Here is a 27475-nt window from a genome sequence, read left to right as displayed (position 1 = left end):
GTTTTCGACGTTCTTTATATCCACGCGTAGGTGAGATTATGCTCTACAACTCTCGTTTAGACTCCGTTGGCTAATTTTGAATTTATTTTTAATATATTATAAATATATTATTTTTAGTAGGCCGGGACAGGAAAACTCCGTTATAAATTCATAACTTCTTCATCCGACGTCCGTTTTTATCTGTCTTTTTGCCGTTACACTACCATTGACGAGATATTCGATTCTCATTTAGATTGTTTCGGCTAAAAACCGCTCGATCTCAATGTCAAACTTCGGGTTGCATATTGCTAAGCTGAAACTTAGAAAAATCATAACTTCCTCATACGAAGTCAGATTTGGGCATTCTTTTTATGCACGCTCTCGGTTTAACGAACTCTACAAAATTCGTTTAGATCACTAGGGCTAAATATCGCTCTAACGTAAGTTCACTTTTTACGTCATTCAACGTCGTGTCGGTTCTGTCGCGAAACTTCGACAGATCATAACTTCTTTGTTATAACTCGGATTTCGGCGTTCTTTATATGTACGGAATCCTTGTAACATATACTACAACTTAGTTAAAATTATTCATCCTAAATAATCTTTTATCAAAAAGTCATTTTTGACGTTTATCGTTTCTAAATTGACTAGCCCGGATCTACGAGCGTTACACTCACTATTGTACAGGGACCGGTGTATGCTACAGGCCACCCCGTAGTCTTACAACACTTCCCACACTAACCGACCGAATGCTACGGGTCAGGTCGCAATCTTAAAATGCTACCACACAAACTGCTAACTAGTGAATGCTACGAGCCACCCCGTAGTCTTACAGCACTTCCAGCTTGCCACAACCGCCGCCCGAAGCCTTACTGCTAGTCTATCAATTAGAACACATCCAGAGTCGAGCATGCACTCGACCAAACACTCAAGTTGAACTCAAGTCATGACTGGAAACCCAACCTGGGTCACTCCAAAACCTACTGTCAGACACCAAGAAGACGCAAACCCAATGTTGGAAGTTTCCTGTAACACCCCAAAGTTTTGAAGACCAAGAAAGGGAAGAAAACCCTAAATTTAGGAGGGACTCGGCGAGTCCAAGGAGGAACTCGGCGAGTCCGAGCGGGATCCGAGTCGAGGAGTAAGTGACCGACTCAGCGAGTCTGGTCTGTGCAAGGAAAACCCTAATTCCGGGAGTTGTATCCTATATAAAGGGTGTTATGTCCCTTCCTCAGCCCCCATATCATTCCAGAGAACCTGTAAACCCTAATTTCGTGTGAGCTTCCATCTTTGAGAAAAATAGCTTTGAGAGGAAGGAACTTTGGGAAGGAACTTGAAGATCAAGAAGGTTGCTTCAAAGGGGAGGTGTGTGCTCGAAATCTACTTCAGTTGTGTTCATCTTGGAGGTATTAAGCTGCCATTTTCCTTTCTTTGCATCTAGACCTAGTTTGTCATGAGATTTGGGGGTTTTATAGTTGTTTGAGACCCAAATCGGGTTAGGGGGCTTAGATGTGTTGTTGCACTTCATATCTATTGATGGGATGGTCCAATATGTCATAAAGCATCAGGAGATGAGTAGTTAGTGAAGCCCTTTTGTCCTTAAACCAAACCCTAGTATGTTTTGAGCCTAGATCTCTTTAGTTATACGTAAAGTTTGCAACTTTACGTAGGGATTAAGCTTTGGGTGTATGGATCTATGGTTTGGAGTCCCTGCATGACTCAAAAGTCCCCTGCATGTTGTGAAACCGAATGGACTCGGCGAGTCCTTCGAGTGGACTCGACGAGTAGCTTGAAGATGAGGAGGAACTCGACGAGTGGGATGAACAGCTTGTCGAGTCGGATGAAGATAGGCATGAACTCGGCGAGTTGGATGAAGATTGTCGGGTGCTCGGCGAGTCCGCTCTTAGACTCGGCGAGTCAGGTCGCGTAGTCCCAAACCCTTCGAGTTAAGACTCGAGTCAGCGAGTCGAGCAAGGACTCAGTGAGTTGGACAGGACAGGAATCGGGAATCAGTAGACTCAGCGAGTCAGGGGCTGACTCGGCGAGTAGAGTCGCGAGTGGAAGGACTCTGGACTTATGAACTCGGCGAGTCAGTAGGGTGACTCGACGAGTAGGGTTGACCTGGAAGGTTGACTTTGACCAGGAATTTGACTTTGACCTGAGTTGACTTGGTTGTCTTTCGGGGGTCAGTTAGACTCAGTGTTGCTTTGATATTGGTAGCCCGGGGAGCTAGAGGAGCACGAGTTCAGAGAGTTGTCGGTCAGCGATAGAGGGTTATCAGCAGAGTTCAGCAGTGCGAGGTGAGTCTCCTCACTGTTTGTATGGGTCTAAGGCACCAATGCCGACCCATTTAGTATATGCATGAAAGACCAGGGGGTGGCTCCTGGCACACAGTATGTTATTATGTATGACAGGAAGACCCGGGGGTTAGCCCTAGGCAATATGTATGAGAGACCGGGAGGTGGCTCCTGGCGTATTGTATGCTATAGATATGAAAGACCAGGAGGTGGCTTCTGGCACATTGTATGTTGTTTAGCTAAGTAGAGTAGTATGTACGGTTGTCTTTGTGATACTTGCATAGAAGACCAGGGTGTGGCCCTTGGCACATGTCTGTAAGACCGGGGGGTGGCCCTTGGCACTTATCTGTAAGACCAGGGGGTGGCCCTTGGCACTTGTTTGTAAGACCCAGGGAGTGGCCCAGGCTTGACCAGGAAGACCACGTGCGGCCCGTGGCATAATGGCAAGACTATGTTTGGCACATAGCACCTTACTTGGTTATGGATAAGTCAGTTATGTATGGTTACTGACTATGAATGGTTTGTATGGTATGTGGTATCTGGGGAACTCACTAAGCTTCGTGCTTACGGCTTTCAGTTTTGGTTTCAGGTACTTCCGGTAGCGGATGACGGAGCTCGGGATGATCGCATGGCACACATCATAGATTAGTCAGCCTGGGAATGTTTTACTCTGATAATGAACATGTGTTTTGAAAACTAATACTCCGTTTATGTTTTGAAATGATGATTTATACTTTAAGTAATATTCTATTAAAAGAAATTTTTAGTCTTAAATTTTGGGACATTTCAAGTTGGTATCAGAGCCTTGGTTTGAGGGATTCAGACATGCTCTCGGGTGTGTCTGAACTCAAACTGAGGAATTGGTATAAAAGTTTTCAAAATGGAAAGATAGTTTTGTAAAAAGAGAGTTTTGAGAAAGAAAACAGTTTTAGAAAAGCAAAAAGAATTCAGAAAGAAAGGAACTTTGAAAAGAGAAAAGAGGTGTGGTGCATGCAATCAACTGAGCTCAAGTAAGTACCCCAAAATACCCATACAAGTTTATGTTATGATTATCAGTTGATAGAACAGCATGCTAGAATAGGACTAAGGATCTAGGGATGATGCCTTATGTGCCTGTTATTTGTGCTTTTGAGCTGTATAGTAGTGCTGAGTAGGCAGTAGTAGGATAGCCTGTTTAGGTTATGCCTGAGTTGTGAGTTTGTGTTGCATGCTAGTCCAGATTTTTTACTATGTGTGTATGATTGCTTGAGTATGTTGTGGTTAGATTTTCCCCTTGTCTGAATGCTGCTTGCTTTGTGCATTGTGGGATTTTGAGTGATGGGAGTTAGCCATTAAGTGGATACGCCACGTCACATGTGATCAGGGTTGAATAATCTCAGAGTGTTGGATTTGGCCTTATTGCGCAGCTCTCGTCTGAGTCTAACCGTTGTAGGGACGAGTCTTTTACTCAAAGGATTATCTGATCCTCGTCACATGTGATGGTATCCAGGTGGTGGCTAATTGGCATCGCGAAGAAGCCTTCAGCAGCTGAGGACTGGTTTGAGTTGAGTCAGAGGTTTCCCTAGGGTCAGCCTAGGATGAGGTAGTGTTGGAAGCAGAAGTAGTAGAAAGGGACCTGGTGGAGTCAAAGCAATTCCTGAGGAAAGTACGGATAGATGTGGAAGGTAGTATGGGCCCGTACTACTGAAAGTAGAGGATCCGTACTCGATTCAGGAAAGGCCGAGACAAGACCGGAAACCTGGTAGGGCATGTTTGGTCTCGCATCAGTGATGAGTATTCTGATAGTGGTTGTGGTATATTTTCAGCATGGTGACATTGCGAGAGAGACCAGTGGGCGGATCAGGCGCCAGAGAGGGATCAGGCTCGGGTTCAGGGACCGAGCAGCTCGAGGAGCGGATGAGAGAGTTGATATCAGCTGAGGTTACGCGCAGTATTCTAGCTCAGACTCCTGTGATCTTTGGCACGGTCAAGGAGGGTATACTGGAGATCTTGGATGAGAGGCTGGGAGCCTTCCGTACTGAGATGATGACATTGATGGGAGCGCGTACCTTGACGTTTCGAGAGTTCAGAGCCTGCGGGGCACCAGATTATCATGGGGCTAGGGACCCCATTGCTAGCAGCAGATGGTTGGCGGATGTGGCCAACGCGTTCCGCACGAGCAGGTGTCCCGAGGGGGACAAGGTTAGACTGGCGTCCTGTCTCCTGAAGGACAGGGCACGGGATTGGTGGGAGGAGGTTGGACATACCATTGGGGATGATGCAGCATTGGATGCCATGACCTGGGCTGATTTCTCTACCAGGTTCAGGGCGGAGTTCGCACCGGTTATTGAGGTGCAGCAGTTAGCCAGAGAGTTTCAGGACCTCACTCAGACTACAGAGACCGTGGCGGAGATCACCGCCAAGTTCAGGGAGAGGGCTCTTCTTGTTCCTCAGTATGCAACCAATGAGGAGATGAAGAAGGCCCGTTATCATGAGATGTTGCGGAGCGATATTCGCCAGTTTGTGAGCCGGTCCAGCTGTAAAACGTTGGACGACATGATTGCTAGGGCTCGAGAGAGGGAAATTGATCTCGAAATGGAGAAGAAAAGGAAACCGGAGGCGGTTTCGGGTTCAGGAGGTTCGGGCAAAAAGCCCAAGGTTTCAGATCACAGATCCAGGATTCAGCCGAGCCGAAGTCAGTGCAGCACGTGCGGGAAACCGCACGAGGGAGTGTGTCGTTCCAGGGGTTCCGGCTGCTACAAGTGTGGCAGTGATGGTCACGTCAGCAGGGACTGCCCACGGGGGGCAAGCCCATTATGTTTTCACTGCAATCAGGTGGGCCACAAGAGGACCGACTGCCCGACGATGAGGGGAGGGGCAGGGAGTGCGCCTGCCCCAGCAACTATGAGGATTACGGATGGGCGAGAGGGTAGTGCCATGCAGTGACAGATACGGAAGATCTGGATTACAGAAAGGAATGTTGCAGGTATGTATCAATGACTATTTTCATTCCTATGTGAATTAGGGAAGTTTTTACCCTAGACTCAGGCGATTTTATGTATGATTTGTCTCTCTGCTTGTATTTGGATTGTATTTTGGAATTGTTATATGCCAATTGCATACCAGGAGCTATTAGTAGCTAGTGTAGATCATCTTTCACTTCGGGTTCGAAGTGTTCAGTATCATCTCAGTTACGGTTGAAAATGATTCGGGAAGTGGTCAGCCACCATCATCGGGATTTGATGGTACTAACCTGGGCGTTCGGGATGGCTTTCGGAAGCATCAAGGAAAGTGGCTTATCACCAAGGAGTCTGTGCCCAGTTATTCGGACTGTAAGGACAGTAGTCAGAGCTTAGAGGATTTTTTTTAGCATCAGGGATGCGGGCGGTGTTCATCTAGTATTCGGTAATCATACGGTAGTTGGAGTGGGCTAGAGTCATATCGCTAGCAGGGATAGGGCGATGGTGGTTATCATGCCTATCGTGTAAGGAAGGAAGGAATGGAAATCTTCGGGTTTTCGCATGCAGTAAAGACTTAGTTGAGGCTAAGTGGGGGAGAAACAATCAGGTTATGGGGGTAGAAGGGGTCTTGAAACTGGGATAAGTTCGCTCTCTTGTTAGTAAGAAAGACGGCTCAGGTGACTGTATGATTGGAGGATAGAGTAAATTGGAAGTTTGGAAACTTGCCAACTGTGAGATCTCATTCTCGAAATTTCTGGTCGCGGATTTCATAGGAATCGGTTGGGAGTTCCATTTGGGACATGAGTACCACTTGGGAGTACTCGGTGGTGCTGTATGATCAACTGTGGGTTAGTCGTAACATCCACTAGCAGCTAGACGGTGGGGAAAAGTGTTGTCAGACTACCGGATGGCCGTAGCATTCACCAGTGGCTAATAGTAAGGGAAGTATATTAAGACTGCGGTGTGGTCCGCAGCAATCGTATGAGAGTATGGTTAGACTGCGGTGTGGCCCGTAGCATTAGATTAGTGAGACTGCGGTGTGGCCCGTAGCATCAGATTAGCAAGACTGCGGTGTGGCCCGTAGCATTAGACTAGTAAGACTGCGGTATGGCCCGTAGCATTAGATTAGTGAGACTGCGGTGTTGCCCGTAGCATCAGATTAGCAAGACTGCGGTGTGGCCCGTAGCATTAGACTAGTAAGACTGCGGTGTGGCCCGTAGCATTAGATTAGTGAGACAGCGGTGTGGCCCATAGCATCAGATTAGCAAGACTGCGGTGCGGCCCGCAGCAATCGTATGAGAGTATGGTTAGGCTACGGTGTGACCCGTAGCACTGGTTAGCAAGACTGCGGGGCGGCCCGTAGCTTTGGTTGGCTGGCAGCGTAGAAGTGTTGTAAGACTACGGGGTGGCCCGTAGCATTCATCTGTCCCTACTCATTAGAGCGAATGTGTCAGGTGTATGATTTAGTGGCAGAATGGATTGAGCGCTTATTGGTAAAGTTTCTTCGAAAGTCGCTGGAAACGACTAGGAGTTGAGTTGGGGCTAGCCACCGGTGGGAGCCGGTAATCCAGTTATTGATAGGCTTGGTAAGGACCAGGGTGGTCTCAGTACATCCGGGAGTCAGATGAGGAACAGCAGAATTGCCAGTCAGTATCAGTGTGAGTAAGCAGCATATGGTGGGAATTCAGCTGGTTGATCGCGAGGTGCTCGGCACCAAGTTTTGGCAGAGAGGAGTTTCATTGGCTATTGGCAGTGATGACCCGTGTGGGCAGTAGCGGAAGGGATGAAGTTGGCGAAGGTTAGGACCTTCTCAGTGACTGAGGAGATAGTTGTTTTTGGAGCATCGCCTAGGGAAGGCAAGGGAATTGCGTAAGGAAAGAAGGGGTGAACCCCTATAGGTTCAGTTGCGGTACTCGGAAAGTACCAGAATGATTGTCAGTTGAGTAAGATGTGTTTCCAGAATGTTCAGGGTTAGGGTTGACCCGAGATGATTTTCCGCAAGGATTGATGCTAGTAACCAGGAGGAAGACCAGCGAAGGTAGGCAGCTGGTGTTGGACTAATTGGTGGAGTCTTGGAGGCAGATCGCAGGCGGTGGGCCATGGCAAACTTCGAGGACGAAGTTTAGTTTAAGTGGGGGAGAGTTGTAACACCCCAAAGTTTTGAAGACCAAGAAAGGGAAGAAAACCCTAAATTTAGGAGGGACTCGGCGAGTCCAAGGAGGAACTCGGCGAGTCCGAGCAGGATCCGAGTCGAGGAGTAAGTGACCGACTCGGCGAGTCGACCAAGGTGACTCGGCGAGTCTGGTCTGTGCGAGGAAAACCCTAATTTCGGGAGTTGTATCCTATATAAAGGGTGTTATGTCCCATCCCCAGCCCCCATATCATTCCAGAGAACCTGTAAACCTTAATTTCGTGTGAGCTTCCATCTTTGAGAGAAATAGCTTTGAGAGGAAGGAACTTTGGGAAGGAACTTGAAGATCAAGAAGGTTGCTTCAAAGGGGAGGTGTGTGCTCGAAATCTACTTCAGTTGTGTTCATCTTGGAGGTATTAAGCTGCCATTTTCCTTTCTTTGCATCTAGACCTATTTTGTCATGAGATTTGGGGGTTTTATAGTTGTTTGAGACCCAAATCGGGTTAGGGGGCTTAGATGTGTTGTTGCACTTCATATCTATTGATGGGATGGTCCAATATGTCATAAAGCATCAGGAGATGAGTAGTTGGTGAAGCCCGTTTGTCCTTAAACCAAACCCTAGTATGTTTTGAGCCTAGATCTCTTTAGTTATACGTAAAGTTTGCAACTTTACGTAGGGATTAAGCTTTGGGTGTATGGATCTATGGTTTGGAGTCCCTGCATGACTCAAAAGTCCCCTGCATGTTGTGAAACCGAATGGACTCGGCGAGTCCTTCGAGTGGACTCGGCGAGTAGCTTGAAGATGAGGAGGAACTCGACGAGTGGGATGAACAGCTCGTCGAGTCGGATGAAGGTAGGCATGAACTCGGCGAGTTGGATGAAGATTGTCGGGTGCTCGGCGAGTCCGCTCTTAGACTCGGCGAGTCAGGTCGCGTAGTCCCAAACCCTTCGAGTTAAGACTCGAGTCAGCGAGTCGAGCAAGGACTCAGTGAGTTGGACAGGACAGGAATCGGGAATCAGTAGACTCGGCGAGTTAGGGGCTGACTCGGCGAGTAGAGTCGCGAGTGGAAGGACTCTGGACTTATGAACTCGGCGAGTCAGTAGGGTGACTCGACGAGTAGGGTTGACCTGGAAGGTTGACTTTGACCAGGACTTTGACTTTGACCTGAGTTGACTTGGTTGTCTTTCGGGGGTCAGTTAGACTCGGTGTTGCTTTGATATTGGTAGCCCGGGGAGCTAGAGGAGCAGGAGTTCAGAGAGTTGTCGGTCAGCGACAGAGGGTTATCAGCAGAGTTCAGCAGTGCGAGGTGAGTCTCCTCACTGTTTGTATGGGTCTAAGGCACCAATGCCGGCCCATTTAGTATATGCATGAAAGACTAGGGAGCGGCTCCTGGCACACAGTATGTTATTATGTATGACAGGAAGACCCGGGGGTTAGCCCTAGGAAATATGTATGAGAGACCGGGAGGTGGCTCCTAGCGCATTGTATGCTATAGATATGAAAGACCAGGAGGTGGCTTCTGGCACATTGTATGCTGTTTAGCTAAGTAGAGTAGTATGTACGGTTGTCTTTGTGATACTTGCATAGAAGACCAGGGTGTGGCCCTTGGCACATATCTGTAAGACCGGGGGGTGGCCCTTGGCACTTGTCTGTAAGACCAGGGGGTGGCCCTTGGCACTTGTCTGTAAGACCCAGGGAGCGGCCCAAGCTTGACCAGGAAGACCACGTACAGCCCGTGACATAATGGCAAGACTATATTTGGCACATAGCACCTTACTTGGTTATGGGTAAGTCAGTTATGTATGGTTCCTGACTATGAATGGTTTGTATGGTATGTGGTATCTGGGGAACTCACTAAGCTTCGTGCTTACTGCTTTCAATTTTGGTTTCAGGTACTTCCGGTAGCGGATGACGGAGCTCGGGATGATCGCATGGCACACACCATAGATTAGTCAGCCTGGGAATGTTTTACTCTGATAATGAACATGTGTTTTGAAAACTAATACTCCGTTTATGTTTTGAAATGATGATTTCTACTTTAAGTAATATTCTATTAAAAGAAATTTTTAGTCTTAAATTTTGGGACGTTTCATTTCCCGAACACCCAACCTAAACAATCCTCGATTCAGACAGCCACTTGGGCCGCCTTCCTCCTCGATGGGGATGCAAAACTCATCCTATTTTCACAACTACTTCTGCTCTTGAGCACCTGAACGATTCTCCCCCAATTTTATTCGACTAAGTTCTCACAGAACATGATAATTGAAGGATTCCTAATCCTTTTTACCCTCCAATGATCAATCTGCAGACAACCGGCGTTTACCAATGCTAGTGTTTCATCACTACCCATCCCAAAAGACTGCATAACCCCTAATGACCAGCTAAACACCTCCAGAATCACAGCAACACTGATAATCCCAGATGCTTAAAAATTATATCCCACTCAAATCTTGACGTCCAAAGGGCGGATGCTCCAACCAAAAACTCAGCAATAAACCACTTCCCTCGGCACCCCCAAAAACCAATCCAAGCACAATTGCTAAAACCACTAAATCCTGGCGATACTGGACCACTAACTTGCTGAATCCTGACCATAAACCTTCCATACAATGCCCCTGAACCGATCTCGACTAAAACAATATAACACCGAACACTCCAAACCCACTATAAGAGAAACAACCCTTCGCTAAACCACTAATGATTCATGGCATGTAACATTTTTTGAAGATAGATCGGGACCCCTTGCCTAAACGTGCCGCATTCCCGAGATGAACGCACAACGTATCCCAACCATTGACCAAAAATCATACCAAATGTCTTAATACCTTAAGTCTAATGTCCAAATCCTCAAAATAACTTCATATCAGCGACTTAATCCATAAAGTCGAAGGCTTTAAGCCTTTGCATGGCTTAATGAAGCCCAACACCAAAGATGAACTCCAAATGTCAAAATCACTTTAAAATGTCATAAAACTTCTTAATACCTTAAGACCTCAATCCAAACTTCCAAATCTGATTTCAAAGACTTCTTAAGTCATAAAGTTTCCAAATCATGCATGGAAGGTTTTTACCTATCAAAACCCTAAGTCCTTAAACTTCATCAAATGACTACCAAATCATGCATGGAAGGTTTTTACCTATCAATATCCAAACTTTATGACTCCATAACCTCAACAAGGACCAAATATGAATCTTAAAGGTTCTGGAGTAACTTCTACTCACAAGAACCACCTCAAGGGACCAAATTCATAACAAAATACCACTTAGCTAGATCTACATGAAAGAGTTGTCAAGGTTGAGACTTTATACCTCCAGAAGATAGATCTAGGTGCAAAAAGCATGGATCCAAAAGCTCCAAATCAAGCAATGACTCTTCAAGAAGTTCCTTCTTCCTCCTCAAACACCAAAATACTCATAAATAACTTTGAAGCTCAAGAATCACTCAAATGGAGGCTAGGGTTTCATTCTTCGGCTTAGAGAGGATGGATGTTGAAGGAAATGAGGGTTGGAGGTGAGTTAAGGTGCTTAAATAGGGTCCAAGACCCTAAATTAGGGTTTAATCTGGCCTGATGAACGTAGCGTGTTCCCTTCGGCAACGTAGGGCATTCCTAAATGTATCCGCGTCCAAACTCCCGTGTACGCCATTGTACCTCCCTTGTACGCCATGTGTACCCGGTTTGGTCCAAACCCTTCTAACTTCAAATGATCATAACTTTTGCATCCATTATCCGTTTTTGACGTTCTTTATATCCACGGAAATGTAACGAAAAGCCCTACATGTATGTAACCTTTATTTATTCTAAAAACAACCGAAATTAAATCCAAAATTCATAAAAGACCCGAACCAACACCTTTACCGATACCCTTGGGCTCCAAAACACAAACTGAATACCCAGATCATCCAAACTACATCATCCACCTCTAAATGAGCCCAAACTCAATTCTTCAAGGGTTCTAAGTATGCTAATACCTACTCCTTGATCACCACCTCGTAATGGGAAACGATTCGAAACAGGGTGTTACACTATCTCCATAGACTCTAAGTATACTTTCTTGTTCCTCCCATGTGATTCACATCGAAACAATTTCTAAGTTATGTAAAGCTTTCACACTTAGCAATGTTAGAACATCGTTTCCTATTTCAATAGAAGGGACAACATCGCTCTCACTAGCTTCAACATTTATAGGAATATCTTTTATTTCTCGTAATTCAACTTTTGAATTTCTCATCGAAGCAAATGATTCAAACATGAGATGCTTGTTAGAACCCATCAATGGACTTCTCAAGCCTACATACCTTTCACAACCCATCTTCATTTAAATATATGTTAGTTCCTATCAATGACTATCATGACTATCATCTTTTGAAGATCTACAAACATTATATTGTTTTAACACCAAGTGTCATATCAATTCAAATTTCTAACATACATGGGCTAAATCTCATTCCTCATAGTTTCCTCTAATTTTGGCTTATTGGGCCTTCCATAGCCTTCGATAATCGATAGACTCTGATCGTAATCTATCAGTGACTCATTTTCCATGTGACATGGAGTCAACAAGGTCCATGACATCTTCTATTATATCTATGTGGATAATATATACATCATGATCTTGGATATCTCATTAGATACCCAATCATTTGAAAATTTTGTCATATCCAAGAAGGTTCCCACATAGTAATCAACGGACATGCCACCTTTCTCATTGGATTATCTTTCATGAAAACCAAAGTTCAAATTGATTTGTTTTTGTAAATTGTCTTCTTTATGGGTTTGATTCATGAATTGGATTCCCTTTTCTATGAACATGCATCGAATTGATTGGATTTTGGATGTGTGCAAATTGTATGACAAATGTTCCCAAAAAACATGGTTATTGTTAATATAAAGAAAGAACATAGGTTGGGTCGTTAAAACCAATGTTTGGATGGCTTTCAAGAGATTGTGTCACTTGCTTCCTTTTACCTTTTGCCATCTTGTCACGACGGCCACCAATATCGCCTTCTCCACTTGGAGAAAAATAACACCCCCCTTCATTTTGTCACTTCATCTCTCCACATCCATGTTCACTCAACACCCCAACACAGATAGCTAGTTGTGGAACCAAAATCAAGTTTGAATCAATCTTAGGTATCAGCTAAACAACAAATATGGGTTTCTCCTGATTAAACATGCACGTTTGAAAAAGAAGCTAAGAGGGGAAGTAGAAAGGGAAGACATGATTAAAATGACTAAAATACACTTGTGTGCATGATTCTTGACATAAGCAAACTAACAGGAGTTAGTCCAAGAGACTAACCTCGTTAATATAGTTTGAAATAGATACCAATGTTGAAATAATGATGATAGTTACATGAGAGGTGTAATAAAACCTAAATATTACGACCAAGCATGTGATTTACTCTTATATTATTATAAAAATAAAAAACAATAAAAATAAATTAAAAATAAGAAAGAATATGATAGTTTTTGTAATTTGTCGGGGATTAAACTTATAACAAAATAGAACTATAGTTCCATCCGAACGAAAAAGAAACGATAAAAACGAAATACAAAGTCACAACTCACAAACCACACGTAGATGATTTGTGTAATTTACTCAAAATAATTAATAATCAAATAGATAAACAAAAATTATAAATATTTCGTCGTTTTACATCTATCTGATATAGAAACATTACTTTTTTCTTAATAATATTGTTTTTTAATGCTAGTTATGACTTCCATTATATGATTAAACACGCTTTCATCTCCTTTTCAAGACAAAATTTAAGAATATGTCCTTATGGTTTACAAAAAGTAAAATACAACTATAAAAAGTGTCACGTCATTAGTCCTTGTGGTTTAGTTTCTGGCATGGTTGATCCTTGTGTTTTATTTTGTTTTAAAGTTATTATTGTACACCTACTCTTTTACAATTTGATTTCCTTTTTATTTTAAAATAATGTTTTAAAACTAAAAAAAACTACCATGACCCTAATTAAACTCGAGCCTTTCTTCCCCTCTTTAGACCCGTGGAAAGAAAAAAGTATCTTATATCTCTACCTCTCTTTCTTTCTCACATTCTTCGGTGAGACACGACCTTCTTCGGCGACACACATTTGAGAAACCCTAAAGTTGTCGGGTCCCCTCAGTTTCGTCCCCATACGAGAAGCCTCGGCATCGTCCTACCACCTTAGTGCCTTCCTCGCCTCTCTTTTGTAGTTCAAGAGTTTACTTCCTCACCCCGTTATAGACCTTCGACCATCGGATGCTCCACCTGACAGCCTTCTTCCACCGGTCATTGGTTACAGTCCCTCCTTTTCTACTAAAGCCCATCATGAAAAAATGTAAAGCGTGTCGTGGGAAGCTAAACCCTAAGGCTATGGTTAAGAAACCCATCAATACAGGGGAATAATATTATTTTCTAAGAAAACTACCCAAATGAGTGTTGATTGAACCATTGACGATGCTTCAAATTCAGAGGAAAAAGAAATACAAGCTAAACTACTCATTCTCAGCCCTCAATTATGCTTGACAGAGCTACCTTGAATACGACAAAACTGCTTTTGACATTGATTACACCCCAAGTCTTCCTCCCTTGAAGGATTTACATCCTCAAATGGTTTTATTAGCCTAGTCTTGGTACTAACATGAGTGATAGGTATTAATTTACATTATGAGTATGAAGCCTTTCTTGCCCTAAAGGATAAGGTGTAATAGTAGGGTTTAGAAAAGGAGGTCGGAGATGATGAGGGTGGTGTTTGGAGTTGAAATCGGGGTGGTGATGAATCATGTATAGGAAAAACGATTTAAGTATGGGGTAGGATGGGGTGTTTTTTAATTTAATATTAATAAAAATTAAAATAGGTTAAAGAAAAGAAAAAAAAAATACATTATAAAGGACAATATAGTCTTTCGTATAGATAATGACCAACCACGTGAAAAGATAAAACTACGAGGACCATCGGTGTGATATTTTGCAATGTTGTCATTAAAATGAAAATTTTGGTAAACCAAAGGGACCAATTCTGAAACTTTATCTTTTTTAAACCTAAACAAATAAAAAATTGATAAACTTACAAAACTTCAACCCAACAAGTACCCACACAACAACGAATCGTTGACTAAATGACGTCATCTCTTCCCCTTTGACTCTCTCTCTCACCCCGTCCCTTCAAAGACCCCAAACTTCTCTCTCTTTATACCCTCCAACTTCTCTATCTCTTTCTCTCTCTAAAAAGTCTAAACACACAATTGATTCCTACACAAAAACACACACAAATGGCGAGAGAAAAGAGCAACGGATTGTACCTGAGTGTTCCCAGCTTCTTCAAGTGCCCGATTTCCATGGACGTCATGAAATCTCCGGTCAGTCTATGTACCGGCGTCACCTATGACCGGGCCAGCATCCAGAAATGGCTCGATTCCGGCCACAATACTTGTCCCGCCACCATGCAAGTCCTTCAATCCACCGATGTCGTCCCTAACCTCACACTCCGCCGTCTCATTCGTGTATGGTCTGATTCATATCTCCTCAGCCCTGCCTCAAACGCCTCATTCAACAACCATCTTGCCTTTGATTCCTTAAAGAAATTGATTAACAACGAACAGACGCAACCGCAACTCCTTTCGTTAGGTACGCTATCGAGTATTGTTAGTTTTGCGAAATTGTCGATTGAAAACAGAGAATCGTTGGCGAAATTGGACGGATTCGTTCCGACGCTAGCGAGGAATTTAAGAATTAGTAATGAGATTGAAGTTGTTGAATTGCTGGTCACTGCTTTGGATCTGATTCTCCCTGAGAAAGGAGTTAAAGAGCAATTAATCAACTTGAATTCAGACGATGCCTCATTGTCGCCGTTCACTTTCGTTCTTCAGAAAGGCGGTTTGGATGCTAGAATCAGCGCAGCTAGGGTTATGAAATCACTCGCGGCGTTTGACAACGAATCTCGCCGAGTAATCGCCGATCAAATCACCTTATTAAAAGAGCTATACCGCCTAACAAGTTCCGAAACCGACCTAAAGGCGGTGGAGGCAGGGTTCGCAGCTCTGATCGCCGTTTCTACATCTCGCCAATCGAAAAAGGAACTCGTCCGTCTCGGGATCGTGAGAACCGCCGGTAAAATCCTCTCCGGTCCGGAAAACACAGTTCCGGTGATTGAAAAAGTGATGAAGATACTAGAGATGGTGTCGACATGCACCGAAGGACGGACGGCGATTTCTGAAGACGAGAACTGTGTAACGGCGGTCGTACACCGGCTGATGAAAGTATCACCGGCGGCGACGGATCACGGAATCGGAGTGATCTGGAGCTTGTGTTACATGTCAAGAGATCGAATGGCTCAGGAATCTGCAATGAGAAACAATGGATTGACGAAGGTGTTGCTCGTGATGCAGAGTAATTGCTCCGGCACAGTGAGGCAAATGTGCGGCGACTTGGTCAAGGTTTTCCGAGTTAACTCAAAGTCATGTTTGGCGAGCTACGAAACGCGGACAACTCACATCACGCCGTATTGACTCGGTCTATACAACTTTTTTTTTTTTTTTTTTTTTAGAATTCATCTGACTTCCGATTTTAGATCAAAAAGCTGTAAATCATATTTTTATTATAAAATGACAAATTGGTCCCTCCCTCCACCACTACCATCAAGCAATTGCATAAAACCTAATTTTGTCTTTTACTATAATTTTCTTACAAACAATTGCAAAAAAATAAATAATAATAATTGAAATGAATTAATAGAATCTATTTATCTGAAAAGTTAAGTGTTAATATAAGTGTTTAATAGGTTTTGCTAGTATTATTTTTATTGTTGCATATTTGTATTGTTTTACTTGTTTACCCTTATCCCTCTTTTATGTATACTTTTAGTTTTAATGTTTTCATTTGTTTTTTTTTTATTTGCTTATTTTTCATTTTGAGTTGGCGCTTTCGAACGAATGAGACCACTCATTGTGGGCAAGCCATCTGGTTTTTATGGCGTTAAGGTATTGTTGTTGTTGTCGATGTATTAATGGTTAATATTTTTATGTGTTAAATTAGATTTTATATTATGAAGCTATAAAATAATTTATATTTATTATATATAATAGTTCATATCTATGGTTTTTGATTTTCGGTTAATTAATATATAAAGCGCGATTCGATTGCTTGAAGAAATTTGTTAGATAAAAGCTAGTCCCGGTGAAAAATATTAAAAAATATTAAGGTATTTATATTTGACAAAACTAGTTAGAAATGTAACTTTTGTTTGTTTAGAATTGTTCAGTAAGAATATAAAAATATATAAAATAAACTAAAATGTAAAAAGAAAAAGTTAAAAACTCTTAAAAACTTATAAAACCTCTCAAAAGCTATACTTATTTACATTTTATGTTTTCAACCACAAACATACACCTTTTTTTTTGTATTGTAAAAGGAATTTATTAAAAAAATGATCATCTATTTTTTTTTTCTTGTCTAATGGCTTTGCATATGAAATTCCGCATGTTAAAATATAAAAATTTCCAAATTTGAATAAGGATTAACGTTTGGTTTGAATCCTACGTATGGACAACTTCTACCTTAGACTTTGACCAATACCTGTAAGAGAAGATGCTTTTGGAGATGTATAAAGACAAAACCAGTATTAACTATTACGTGACAGAATATAAAATAAATTATATTTATATGAGAAAGATGAATTAGATTAATTAAACTAAAAGCAGGGACTACTGTTTTTGACTTTTGTGGTTTGACAAATATTTATAGGTTGATGCTTTTGACCCTAAAATCGGGTAATTGTTGGACATGATTTAAAGTGGTTTTGATTCTTGATGTTGGCATGTTTTAAACCAAATGTGTTTTCTTTTTTGTGTGAAGAATATATGACGTTAGTTAAATGCCATTATTTCCTTTATTGGTATCAAGAATAGTTACAAAAATTGTTCTAAAAGCTACCATTTCATATTCTATATTTCACTTTTTTATAACTTTATGAATAAATTACGGATTTCGTTTATTTGGTTTTGCTTTATTTGTAGGTTTGGTCTAGTAGTATTAGTGGCTACAATTTTAATCAGGATTTTTTTAATTTAACAAGGAACTTCAATGTTTTTGATAAGGCATGTGGTATACGTATTAGTCATTTTCCTTATTTTGTTTTTAAACGGATTTTAATTTTTTAACAATCATAAAATTCTAGAACACACTTACATAAGCTTCATTAACTTATAAATTAAAATCCTAATTAAGGGACTTAATATAGAGCCAAAATGAATGCAAATGATAAAGGATCTTTGGTCTAACAATATCAGGATTTGATAGATAAATATCTTTTAGATTTAGACAAAATATTTAGATTTAAAAATAAAATAATGGATATTTATTTAAATCATTCTAAAAAATGTAATAAAATTGAATTTAAGTTTTGAAATAAAAAAAGATAACGTAAGTTATTAAGCTTTTTCTAATAAATAAACTAAACTTTAAAAATATTAAAAAATAACCACAACTTTCGGAGATGCCTATGTAGCGGATCTCAATGGGTCGGAAGTGGTTCTAACTGTTTAACCCATTTTTTCATATATCTTTTTAAGTTTTTCAATTTTATATTATTTAAAAGCGAAATTAAATATATTCTTATAGTTTTTTCTACTCATCTTATTAAACAAACAGTATCATATTTAATAAAATTAATAATATTTTAATACGTTATTTAAAAACACTTTTATCTCAACATAGCTGAATAGGACAATGGACTTATTCGAATAAACTTTTTCTTATATATTAGTTTGAATTTGACTATAATTCTTTTACCATGTAGAGAACTTTTTTATATATTTGAGCATTTTCGTAGGCACCATACCAAATGCATTTTCACAAGTCACCCTACGCAAATGCATTTTTGCATTGTAACCCGAAAAAAAAAATTCCCAATACTCTTTTACACGTATACCAGCATAAGATTTCTTAGTTAGGCACTAGGTTGTATAATTTATTTATAGAAAAAAATTATTTTCACAAGTCATTTTGCATGATACCCAACGAATATGGTTTTATGGGACTCATTTTGTAAAATGTTTATGGAAAACAAAGAAGTGCTGTTGGTTATAAAAAATTATTTTCAGTTTCTTGAAAAATATTCAAGAAAAAAAAAGCATAATAGAGATTTTATTTTCAATAGAAAATTTAAAAAACACGTTTGATTAAAACTTATTGAGTTTTATTTTCCATTTTAGAAAAATTACAAAAAGTGATTAAAACTAATTGAGTCAATACAATATTTAACATATTACCTTTTACAAGTTATATTTAATTTAGAAAATCAAAAAACTCTCTTTTCATAGAAAAATTTTGGAAAAAAGTTGAACCAAAAATATTTTTCTATGTTTTCAAATTTCTCTTTGAAATTTGTTTACAACCAAACATACCCTTATATTGTATTTAATGAATTTTGTTTATACTAACTATTTCAATAAAATCACTAAAGAAAAAACATCATAAATGGTTCCTTTGGTTATCCAAAATCTGAAGTTTAGTCTTCACAGTTTAAAAACCTCATAGATGGTCCCTATGGTTTCAAAACTTTTAACAAATAGTCATTTTCGCTAACTCCGTTAACATTTAACCGTTAAGTGAAGGAAATTTCTGTCATTTCACAACCACATGGACCATTTATGATGTTTTGCCTTATTTTATATATATATATATATATATATATATATATATATATATATATATAATTATTTAATATTAAATTTCCCTACCCTCTCTCTCTCTCTCTCTCACTCTCTCTCTCTCTAAACCCTCGATCAGATCCTAAAAGGCACCACCACCCAGAATTCCTTAGCCGCCTCCGTCTTCCACACAAGAAATAATGGTGACTGAGATCTCTCATTCCTTCCTCCCACTGTCGCATCGCCTCCAGACGGTGTCACCTCCTTCCTTGACTTCTCGATTCTGCCTCCTAATCTAAATTCATGATGTGGAATTTGTGAGTCTTCAATCAAATTTTCAACTATCATTATCAATCTTCTACTACTACTGCTCATCATCAATTCAATCCTAGTCTTGAAAATTGAGATTTCATGTTGTGGAATGCGTGAGTAATTCACTCAATTTGGAAGATCTGGTTAATTTGATCCTTATATCTTATTGTATTCATTCCACTTTGATTGATCATTCCACTCTGTAAATCAACACTTAATGAAGCAACCGATCATTCAATCAATCGTTTCTTTTTCTTGATTAGAAATCTGATGATATGATTACCTTTACAAGGTTGTATTCACAGGTTACAACTAATAGGGTATAGGGTCATCGTCTTCATCAATTTGAGAAGGGAAAAAACACGCAAGAAGCAGAAAAGGTTTGGTGTGGAAGATCTGTTGCCGAGACCGGCGATCCCGTTTTTCCGACAAGTTCGTTTCTTCCTTGGTATTTAACCCTACAATGGGACTGTGGGAACGAAGGGAAGACAACAATGACCAAGGGAGGGTGCTACGCGACGTTGGTGAGCTCGAATGGTGGTATGGGAGGTCGGGGTTGGTCGTAATCACGAAGGGAAGAGCTAGGGATTAGGTAGGCTACTACACCATCGGGATGGAGGCAACCTCTTCTTGGCCGGTGGTGAAGAAAAACGGGAAGGGAAGAGAGAAGTGAGGGTATATATATATATATATATATATATATATATATATATATATATATATATATATATATATATATAGAGAGAGAGAGAGAGAGAGAGAGAGAGAAAGGAGAATGAGAGAGAGGGTGGGGCCATTTAATATTAAAAAAAATTCTTTTTTTTTAAATAAGGCAAATCATCATAATTGGTCTTGTGGTTGTGAAATGACAGAAATGTTTTTCACTTAACGGTTAAATGCTAACGGAGTTAGCGAAAAGGATCATTTGTTAAAAGTTTTAAAACCACAGAAACCATCTGTGAGGTTTTTAAACCACTAGGATTAAACTTCAGATTTTGAGTAACCACAGCGACCATTTATGATGTTTATTCCCACTAAATACCAACTATATTTTAAATTTTATACTAAAAACAACTTTTAACATGTTATAGTAAAAAAACGATCAAAATAGAAACTATGCCAAACTTGATTAGCTGTTACGAAATTAAAATATAATAACTAAACCATTAAAACGATAACAATATAGTAATTTTCATGTATTTTTCAAAATAAAAAAGCAAAGATTTCGACTATTTTAAAAGCAAACCGATTTGAGTCGATGATTTGAAATAAAATCGGCTTATCAAATCAAAAGGGTTGTCCATTACTAAAACAAAGGATGCTATATCATTAAACCACCTCCTTTTAACATTCACCACACCTGGACACAATTTCTTTTAGGGGAAATGCATTTATGAATTGTTCCCACTACAAAAATGAAAATTCTATAAAAACAATTTGTGGAATGCCTTTTGTTCTGCAGAATATGGTTTTTGCAAAAAAAAAAATTAATCTTTTGTTAATTCGCCTGTTTTGCGGATTTCTAGTGAGATCCACATCATCCACTCACAAACCATTAAAAAAGTAATTTTGAAAATTGTTTTAACAAAGCTAAAGCTTTAAACATAATTCAGATCAACTGGAAACAAAACAATATACTCAAATCAAGCACCAAATAAATCTAACAATCACTGAAAACAGATCCATTCAACATGTCAAGAAATTTGTTGTTCGAAAGATAAACAAATACTAGAATCTGGAAATTAAAATATATTATAGATTTCCGCTTTCACATTATCCAAAATGGGACTGAATGCAATCTCACGTAAATCACTCATGTTTTGCTACATCCAGCTTCTTTACCTGCCACACCTGAAATATCAACAACCATTACACCCCACTTGTTATACACAACAATTTGTACTGTGTTTAACATAGATACATTGAACCGAGACAGGTGTCAAATGGGACAAAATTTACAATTTTTTGTCCCATCTAAAAAAGTAGAACAAGGTAGGAAAGCGACTCACTTTCTATCTCTCATTTGTTAAAAAGACATAAATGCCCTCCACATTCTAATCATAAAAAGTAACCCTACAAAGCTTTGACCAGTTTCAATAGTGTCGTGTCCAGTATAACAAATGCAGCCTTCGGCTGCATTTGTTACACTGGAGTCGACAAGAAAGGGCTCAACAAGCTTTTTAGGGCTATTTTTTATGATTAGGATGAGGAGGGCATTTACGTCTTTTTAACAAATGAGAGATAGAAAGTGAGTCTCTGTCCCACCTTGTTCTACCCTTTTGGATGGGACAAAAAATTGTAAATTTTGTCCCATTTGATGCCTGTCTCGGTATGTCAAACAATGTACAAACTGTTCTGTTTATGTATTATTACAATAGCTAAAAAAAATTAAATCTAAAATGTTTTTATTAACAGAAACTAAAAATGATTACCTTAGATGCATAATCAAGGGCGTTCATAGGGACCAGAACGATCACGATCGCGATCACGTCTATCGCTTCCCGAACCACCACGACTGCCGGAATCCCTATTCCGTCCACTCGAACGATCTCGATCTCCGCCGCGGTCAGGACCATGGCGGCTTCCGCCACCACCACCACCATATCTATCATCTCTTCCACCATACCTACTACCACCTCTTGAACCTTCTCCAGATGGACATTCACGAGCAAAATGTCCAGGCTTTCCACATTTGAAGCAGTCGCCGCCAGATCCCCGCCCACCACCGCCGCCGCCACCGCCATAATCACGATCTCGCCCGCGGTCCCTCCCCCTGTCGCGGTCACGGTCACGTCCGCCATCACGGTCTCTACCACCACCGCCGCCGCCTTGATTTGGTTGAGCTTTGTCTACTGAAATCGGACGCCCATCTAAATCTATTCCATTCATTGCTTCAATTGCATCTTCCATTGATTTTTCATCATCAAAAGTAACAAATCCAAACCCACGTGATCTCCCTGATGATCTGTCCATAACCACCTAGAAAACAAACAGATGTGAATTAGTGTACAAATGAAAAAAGATTGCAACTTTATGTCCCGAATTTGTGTACAAATGAAAAGAGTTTACCTTTGCATCTAGAAGATGGTCAAACTTTTTAAAGGCTTCTTTCAAATCCCTGTCAGATGTTGACCATGAAAGGTTCCCAATGAAACAACGATATTCATCCTGATCAATCATGTTCACCTGAAAGTAGAAGAAGAAATAGAAGGTGTCACATTCAACTCAGAGATGAATAAATCCATCTCTGTTTCAGCAAAAAGCAAATACATTTTGGAATTTTGAATGTCTCAACTAAGATCTAACATTGTATTTGAGTAAGTGACCTAAACACCCCTTAAATTGCAAATCTTTGATACTCCAAAGTGAAGAAAAGCCAAACTGCATTCACGTTTTATCAGACAATACAGTAAACTGGAAAACAAATATTGTTACAGGTTTCTCCATTTTTGGCGAGAGAAATTACCACATGAACTCTGAAAATGTTTAACCAGCTAAATCATACTAACACCAAAAGCGGCCAATGAAATAGTTACAGTGAAAGAATCTCCAAGGTCTCAATTTACACTTATCGGATTAGGCAAAACATGTTAGATTCCGAGATCGTTTAGGATCATCAACATTTTTACAACAGCCGTGTCACCGGAGATATTTGAAGCCAAAACTGTATTAAAACTTATGGGCTAGTATGCCGTAAAAAAATCAATATGTTCGAGTTCAAAACGACTTGGCTTAGATTGTTGAGTCCCTATCGAATATATGAAACAAAATGCAGAGAAAACAAATTTAATGCATCATGAACGAAAAAGAAGAGCTATAAAGCTACGACGGAGTGAAAAATCATCCCACAGAAACTGGATAGCTGCAGATACTAGATCAAGAAAAACGTTTAGCAAATACGACAAGTAGAGTATAAGAGAACGATGAATCTAAGATGCTGTTCTGTTGTAGAGTAAAGAGCCGAAGTACTTACAGTTTTTTTCGCAAACGATTGCGTCTAGAAGCGAGAGAGTTCCTTCTCTTCACTTTCCAAAACCCTAACCCTAATCTGATTGAGGTGGAGACCTCAAATTCGGTTCGAGAAGGATTTTTGTCGATTATTAAGTTAACTAGGCAAAATATTATAATTTGTACCCTTATGGTTTAAAAATACTGCAATCAAAGTCCCTCTCCGATTGTTTTAATAGCATTTCAACATTTTTGTTAGGTATAAGATTAATTTGTAAAGATTGAATTTTTAAGAATTATGGATCTTTAGGAGGATTTGAATTTTTAAGAAGCCTGGATTTCTAAAAATATTGAATTTCTAACTTCTTTGGTTAGAACTTTTGAATTGTTGTGTTGAATTATAAAAATAACGGTTTTTAGCACCGTAGCACAATAAAGTTTGACGAACTTATACATTTAGTCACTCAAGTATTTTTGTGTTCAATTAGTCCTTAACATTAGAAAATACCGGCTAATTAAGGTTTGGAGGAAATTGTATCTGATTTACGGGTGACATGCTGACGTGGTTGAATGATAGGTAATTGATTGTTCCGGTATCTAGTCATATAATGGTGTAATTGAGAGGTAAAATTTGACTTTAATGATCTATTAGACAAAAAAAAATGTGACTAGATGTGTAAATGGCCAAACTTTGTTGTGCACAATGCCAAAAACCTTAAAAATAATCATTTACCCTTATGTATTATTTTTTATTAGATTCAATGTTTCTGCCTATGAAATAACTAAACAACTACCTAAATAATTACAAAAAAAATAAAAATAAAAACACCATAAAATATCAAACTTAAACATAAATAAAAAATTAAACACAAACCCAAATTAAACATAAATATTTTCAGATCCACGAAATCATACTAAAATCCAAATAAAATTGAACAAATTTAATTTGAATCGCCTAAAAATAATTGATTCGTAATTTGGTCATGCAAATTAGCCATGTATTCGTTTCCTTGTGAACCACATTTTATGTTGTGTACGCTCATTTTTTTCTTATCAAGGCATTGTACTTTAAAAATCCTACCCAGCTTTTTCCTTATTATGGCATTATACTTTGATAAATAACTTTAATTATAGCAATGAAAATTGCTTTGTTTTGGATTACATTGCTATAACTAAATAGAATTTCAAAATATAATATTCTAATAGGAAGAGGTGAAAGTATGATACTATAATAAATAAATTAATCAAAGTATGTTATTATTTCTTGCATTTAACCTTTACAAAACAAGCTTATAGTAACTATGAAAACAATTTGTATGCTTATATGGATCACACTACATGTACACCGCCTCATTCATTTACACATCATTATCTGATTCATTTACACATCATTATCTAATAGAACAAACAAATAAACTTTAATGAATCATAAATTGAAACCATTCCATTAGTCTATGTATTCCAAATTAATGTTGTTAACCAACTAAAACTTCAAGCTTTAAGCTCATTAATTGATTCACTTCAACCCAAATCCATCTGGAAGCATTCAAAACATCCTTACAAAATCCAAAATCATTGTAGCTATGGCATGTTCATATTCGATCCTCTTTGCTGAAAATACAAGATTTGGTAGGATTTATGCAAAGGCATAAAGGTTACAACTTTATGACTTTAGATGTGTAATAGGTTTAGATCTGAAGTTTGGACGTTAAGTCTTAAAGCTTTAAGACCTTAATAGAGGGTCTAGATTTCCGAAGGGTAAAATGGGCGTAACCTTGAGTACGTTGAGCGTACTGGGTTGTTGCCCCGTAATCCTTCCGAGTTAAAAGTTGTACGCTGGGCGTAATAAGTTGTACATAGGGCGTACTCCTAGAAAACCCTTTTGGACCATTTTTTGGCTTCGGCTTGTTAGGGGTATTGGGCCTTGAACATTGGGTCATGTATGGGAAGGGCAAAATGGTCTTTTGCCCTAAATAAGATAAAAGATGTTTTGGACCATTGATTATGGGTTAAAACCATGATTATTAATTAGGGTTGTCTTTGGGTTCTGAATAATGAGAGGAGTCGTGATAGCAGCAGCTCGAATGTGAGATTCAATTATCTTCAGTTAGAGGTGAGTCTTCTCACTACACTAGTGAGTCGAAGGCACCAATGTCAACCTATTGATTTGTATGTGTAGGAAGTATATGGCTATGTGATTATTGTTGGGTTTTGAGCATTCTAACACTCCTATGGTGTACATGCAACCCTATAAACCTTGGATCTATGTTTTCTTTATTATACATGCAAATAAGAACTTTCCAAGGCTTTAATCCTAACTATCATATTATGAAGTTCTTATACTACAAAGTACTAGTTAGGTGACATACATTTTGATGTAGCTTGATGTCTTCAAGCTTTAAGAGCTTAGCCCCAATAGTGTGGAAGCCTCAAGTGGAATCACAAATCACCAAAACACCTTGGAAGACTTTAGAGAATATGGATACTTAGCTCTCTCTAGTGAAATCGGCTAGCCCTTCTTAGTGTAACCACACTAGTGCCAATTTCACCAACCAATGACATCTTTATATAGTATGGAGACTAGGGTTAAACCCATGACCTTTCATTTCATATGATCCATGGGCTAAACACTCCATGGACTATCCATGAAAGCTTAGCCCAACCTAAATGAACTTGGCACATTCCATATATATATAAGAGTCCATATTTAATTAGTTCATTTTGATCACTTAATTAATTATAAATTAATTCTTGATCAATACTAATTAAATAATATGATTATATATTAATATATTAGAACTTATAATATATTAATATAAATCATAAATATACTATTCTCAAAAGAATATCCATATAAATTGTGTCGGTGAAGTGCAACCCAAATAGACCATGCCGGGTCGGGTCAAGTACATATCAAATATAGTTATGGACTTAAACATTAATCCAATAGTCTCCCACTTGGATAAGTCTAAAACTATTAGTGAGTATGACTTCAAAACCTAACTGGAAATCGTAGCTCTTAAAGCCGCTGTCGAACTCTGATCTTGTCAACGAACTTGTCCATTAGATAAAGGATCATATATTCCTCCATTCTAGATATCATATGGACTGAGACATGGATTATAATCATTCTCTCTGTCCATTTGTTGTTTCCCGATTTCCGATTCATGACGACTGACTGATTGAACAAATCAAATCAGTCCTGGCTTGGCCAAGCACTCACATGTGTCATCATTAAATCATCGAGGGGACCATAGATGTGACATCCCCAAAATCACGGCCAAAAAAGACCGGTTTGTTTATGCTTTATAAAATCAGAGTACTTCATTTTATAAAAATGTTGCGGAATTTGTTCCTAGAAAAACATGGTAAATACGTTATTAAAACATTTTCGAAGAAACGTATTTATTTCATTTTAAAACGTTTGGGATGTCATCGTTAATACAGAAACATAAGCATAAACAGAACTTACAATTATTTACACTAGTGATCTACATCTCTTTAAATCTCTTTGTGTAATGTGACTTCATATCAACACCTGTGATATAAATAAACTGAGTGGGTCAGGTTGGGAAACCTGGTGAGTACATAGGGTTTTCAACCCACAATAATATAATTATTATTGTTAAACATCAAACAATCAACCCAATTACCCATTCCCGTTATCCTCACATTACGTCCCTAAAACATCTAACACAAGGGACCTAGTCAAAGGACTATCATTGGGATGGAGTATACCTGGTGAGCACACAGTTCACACAGTTCGAATAAACACACAGTTCGAATAAACACACAGTTCGGTTAAACACACAGTTCGAATAAACACCTACAGGTTGCGAGCCTGCTAGTGTTCCACTGGACTGTCTAGAATAGTCCGTGGTTGTCATCTATACTCCACTAGATGACTAGATCATCAAGAACAGCTATAACGAGGCCTCTCATTATTTTATTTTGTCACACAGCAACTATTATATCTACCCGTGTTTTACCCCGCACATTATGTAGATATAAAATACTTATACAGTTTGAATCACTGAAAACATGTATAAAACGTTCTTCCAATATAGATAGCAAGTATATAGATAATATACACACACAGCAGTAAAATACTTCATATCTATGTGTAAGCTGAAAGTAACTATGCACTCACCTGAGTAGGTGGTGACTCAGCACTCGGACAGCGCTTCGATACTCTCAAAACGATATTCCTTCGATAAAACCTAGTA

At 39.1% G+C, this 27475-nt stretch overlaps 2 protein-coding genes across 2 annotated transcripts; one reads left to right on the top strand and one right to left on the bottom strand.

The window, feature by feature from the left end:
* Positions 1-14522: 14522 nt before the first annotated feature.
* On the top strand, positions 14523-15959 carry LOC145057314 (U-box domain-containing protein 28-like). The gene has a single exon (XM_079005119.1). The coding sequence runs from the start codon at positions 14613-14615 to the stop codon at positions 15846-15848; it is 1236 nt and encodes a 411-aa protein (XP_078861245.1). The 5' UTR covers positions 14523-14612; the 3' UTR covers positions 15849-15959.
* Positions 15960-20936: 4977 nt separating this feature from the next.
* Positions 20937-23406, bottom strand: LOC145057313 (glycine-rich RNA-binding protein RZ1A-like). The gene is made up of 4 exons (XM_079005118.1): positions 23275-23406; positions 22371-22487; positions 21734-22280; positions 20937-21152 (listed from the first exon to the last, which is right to left on the bottom strand). Exons 2-3 carry the CDS (start codon positions 22479-22481, stop codon positions 21747-21749), a joined length of 645 nt encoding a protein of 214 aa, XP_078861244.1. The 5' UTR covers positions 22482-22487; positions 23275-23406; the 3' UTR covers positions 20937-21152; positions 21734-21746.
* Between the last annotated feature and the right edge of the window lie 4069 nt (positions 23407-27475).

The sequence above is a fragment of the Lactuca serriola genome, chromosome 6 (assembly GCF_051521515.1).
Source record: "Lactuca serriola cultivar US96UC23 chromosome 6, Lser_US96UC23_V15, whole genome shotgun sequence".
Classification (NCBI taxonomy): Eukaryota; Viridiplantae; Streptophyta; class Magnoliopsida; order Asterales; family Asteraceae; genus Lactuca; species Lactuca serriola.
This window is presented reverse-complemented; position numbering and strand designations above follow the sequence as displayed.

Coding starts and splice junctions, on each gene's coding strand:
- LOC145057314 (XM_079005119.1), top strand. CDS start 14,613: ATGGCGAGAGAAAAGAGCAACGGATTGTACCTGAGTGTTCCCAGCTTC.
- LOC145057313 (XM_079005118.1), bottom strand. CDS start 22,481: ATGATTGATCAGGATGAATATCGTTGTTTCATTGGGAACCTTTCATGG. Junction 22,281..22,370: donor ACCATCTTCTAGATGCAAAG/GTAAACTCTTTT, acceptor TTTGTTTTCTAG/GTGGTTATGGACAGATCATC.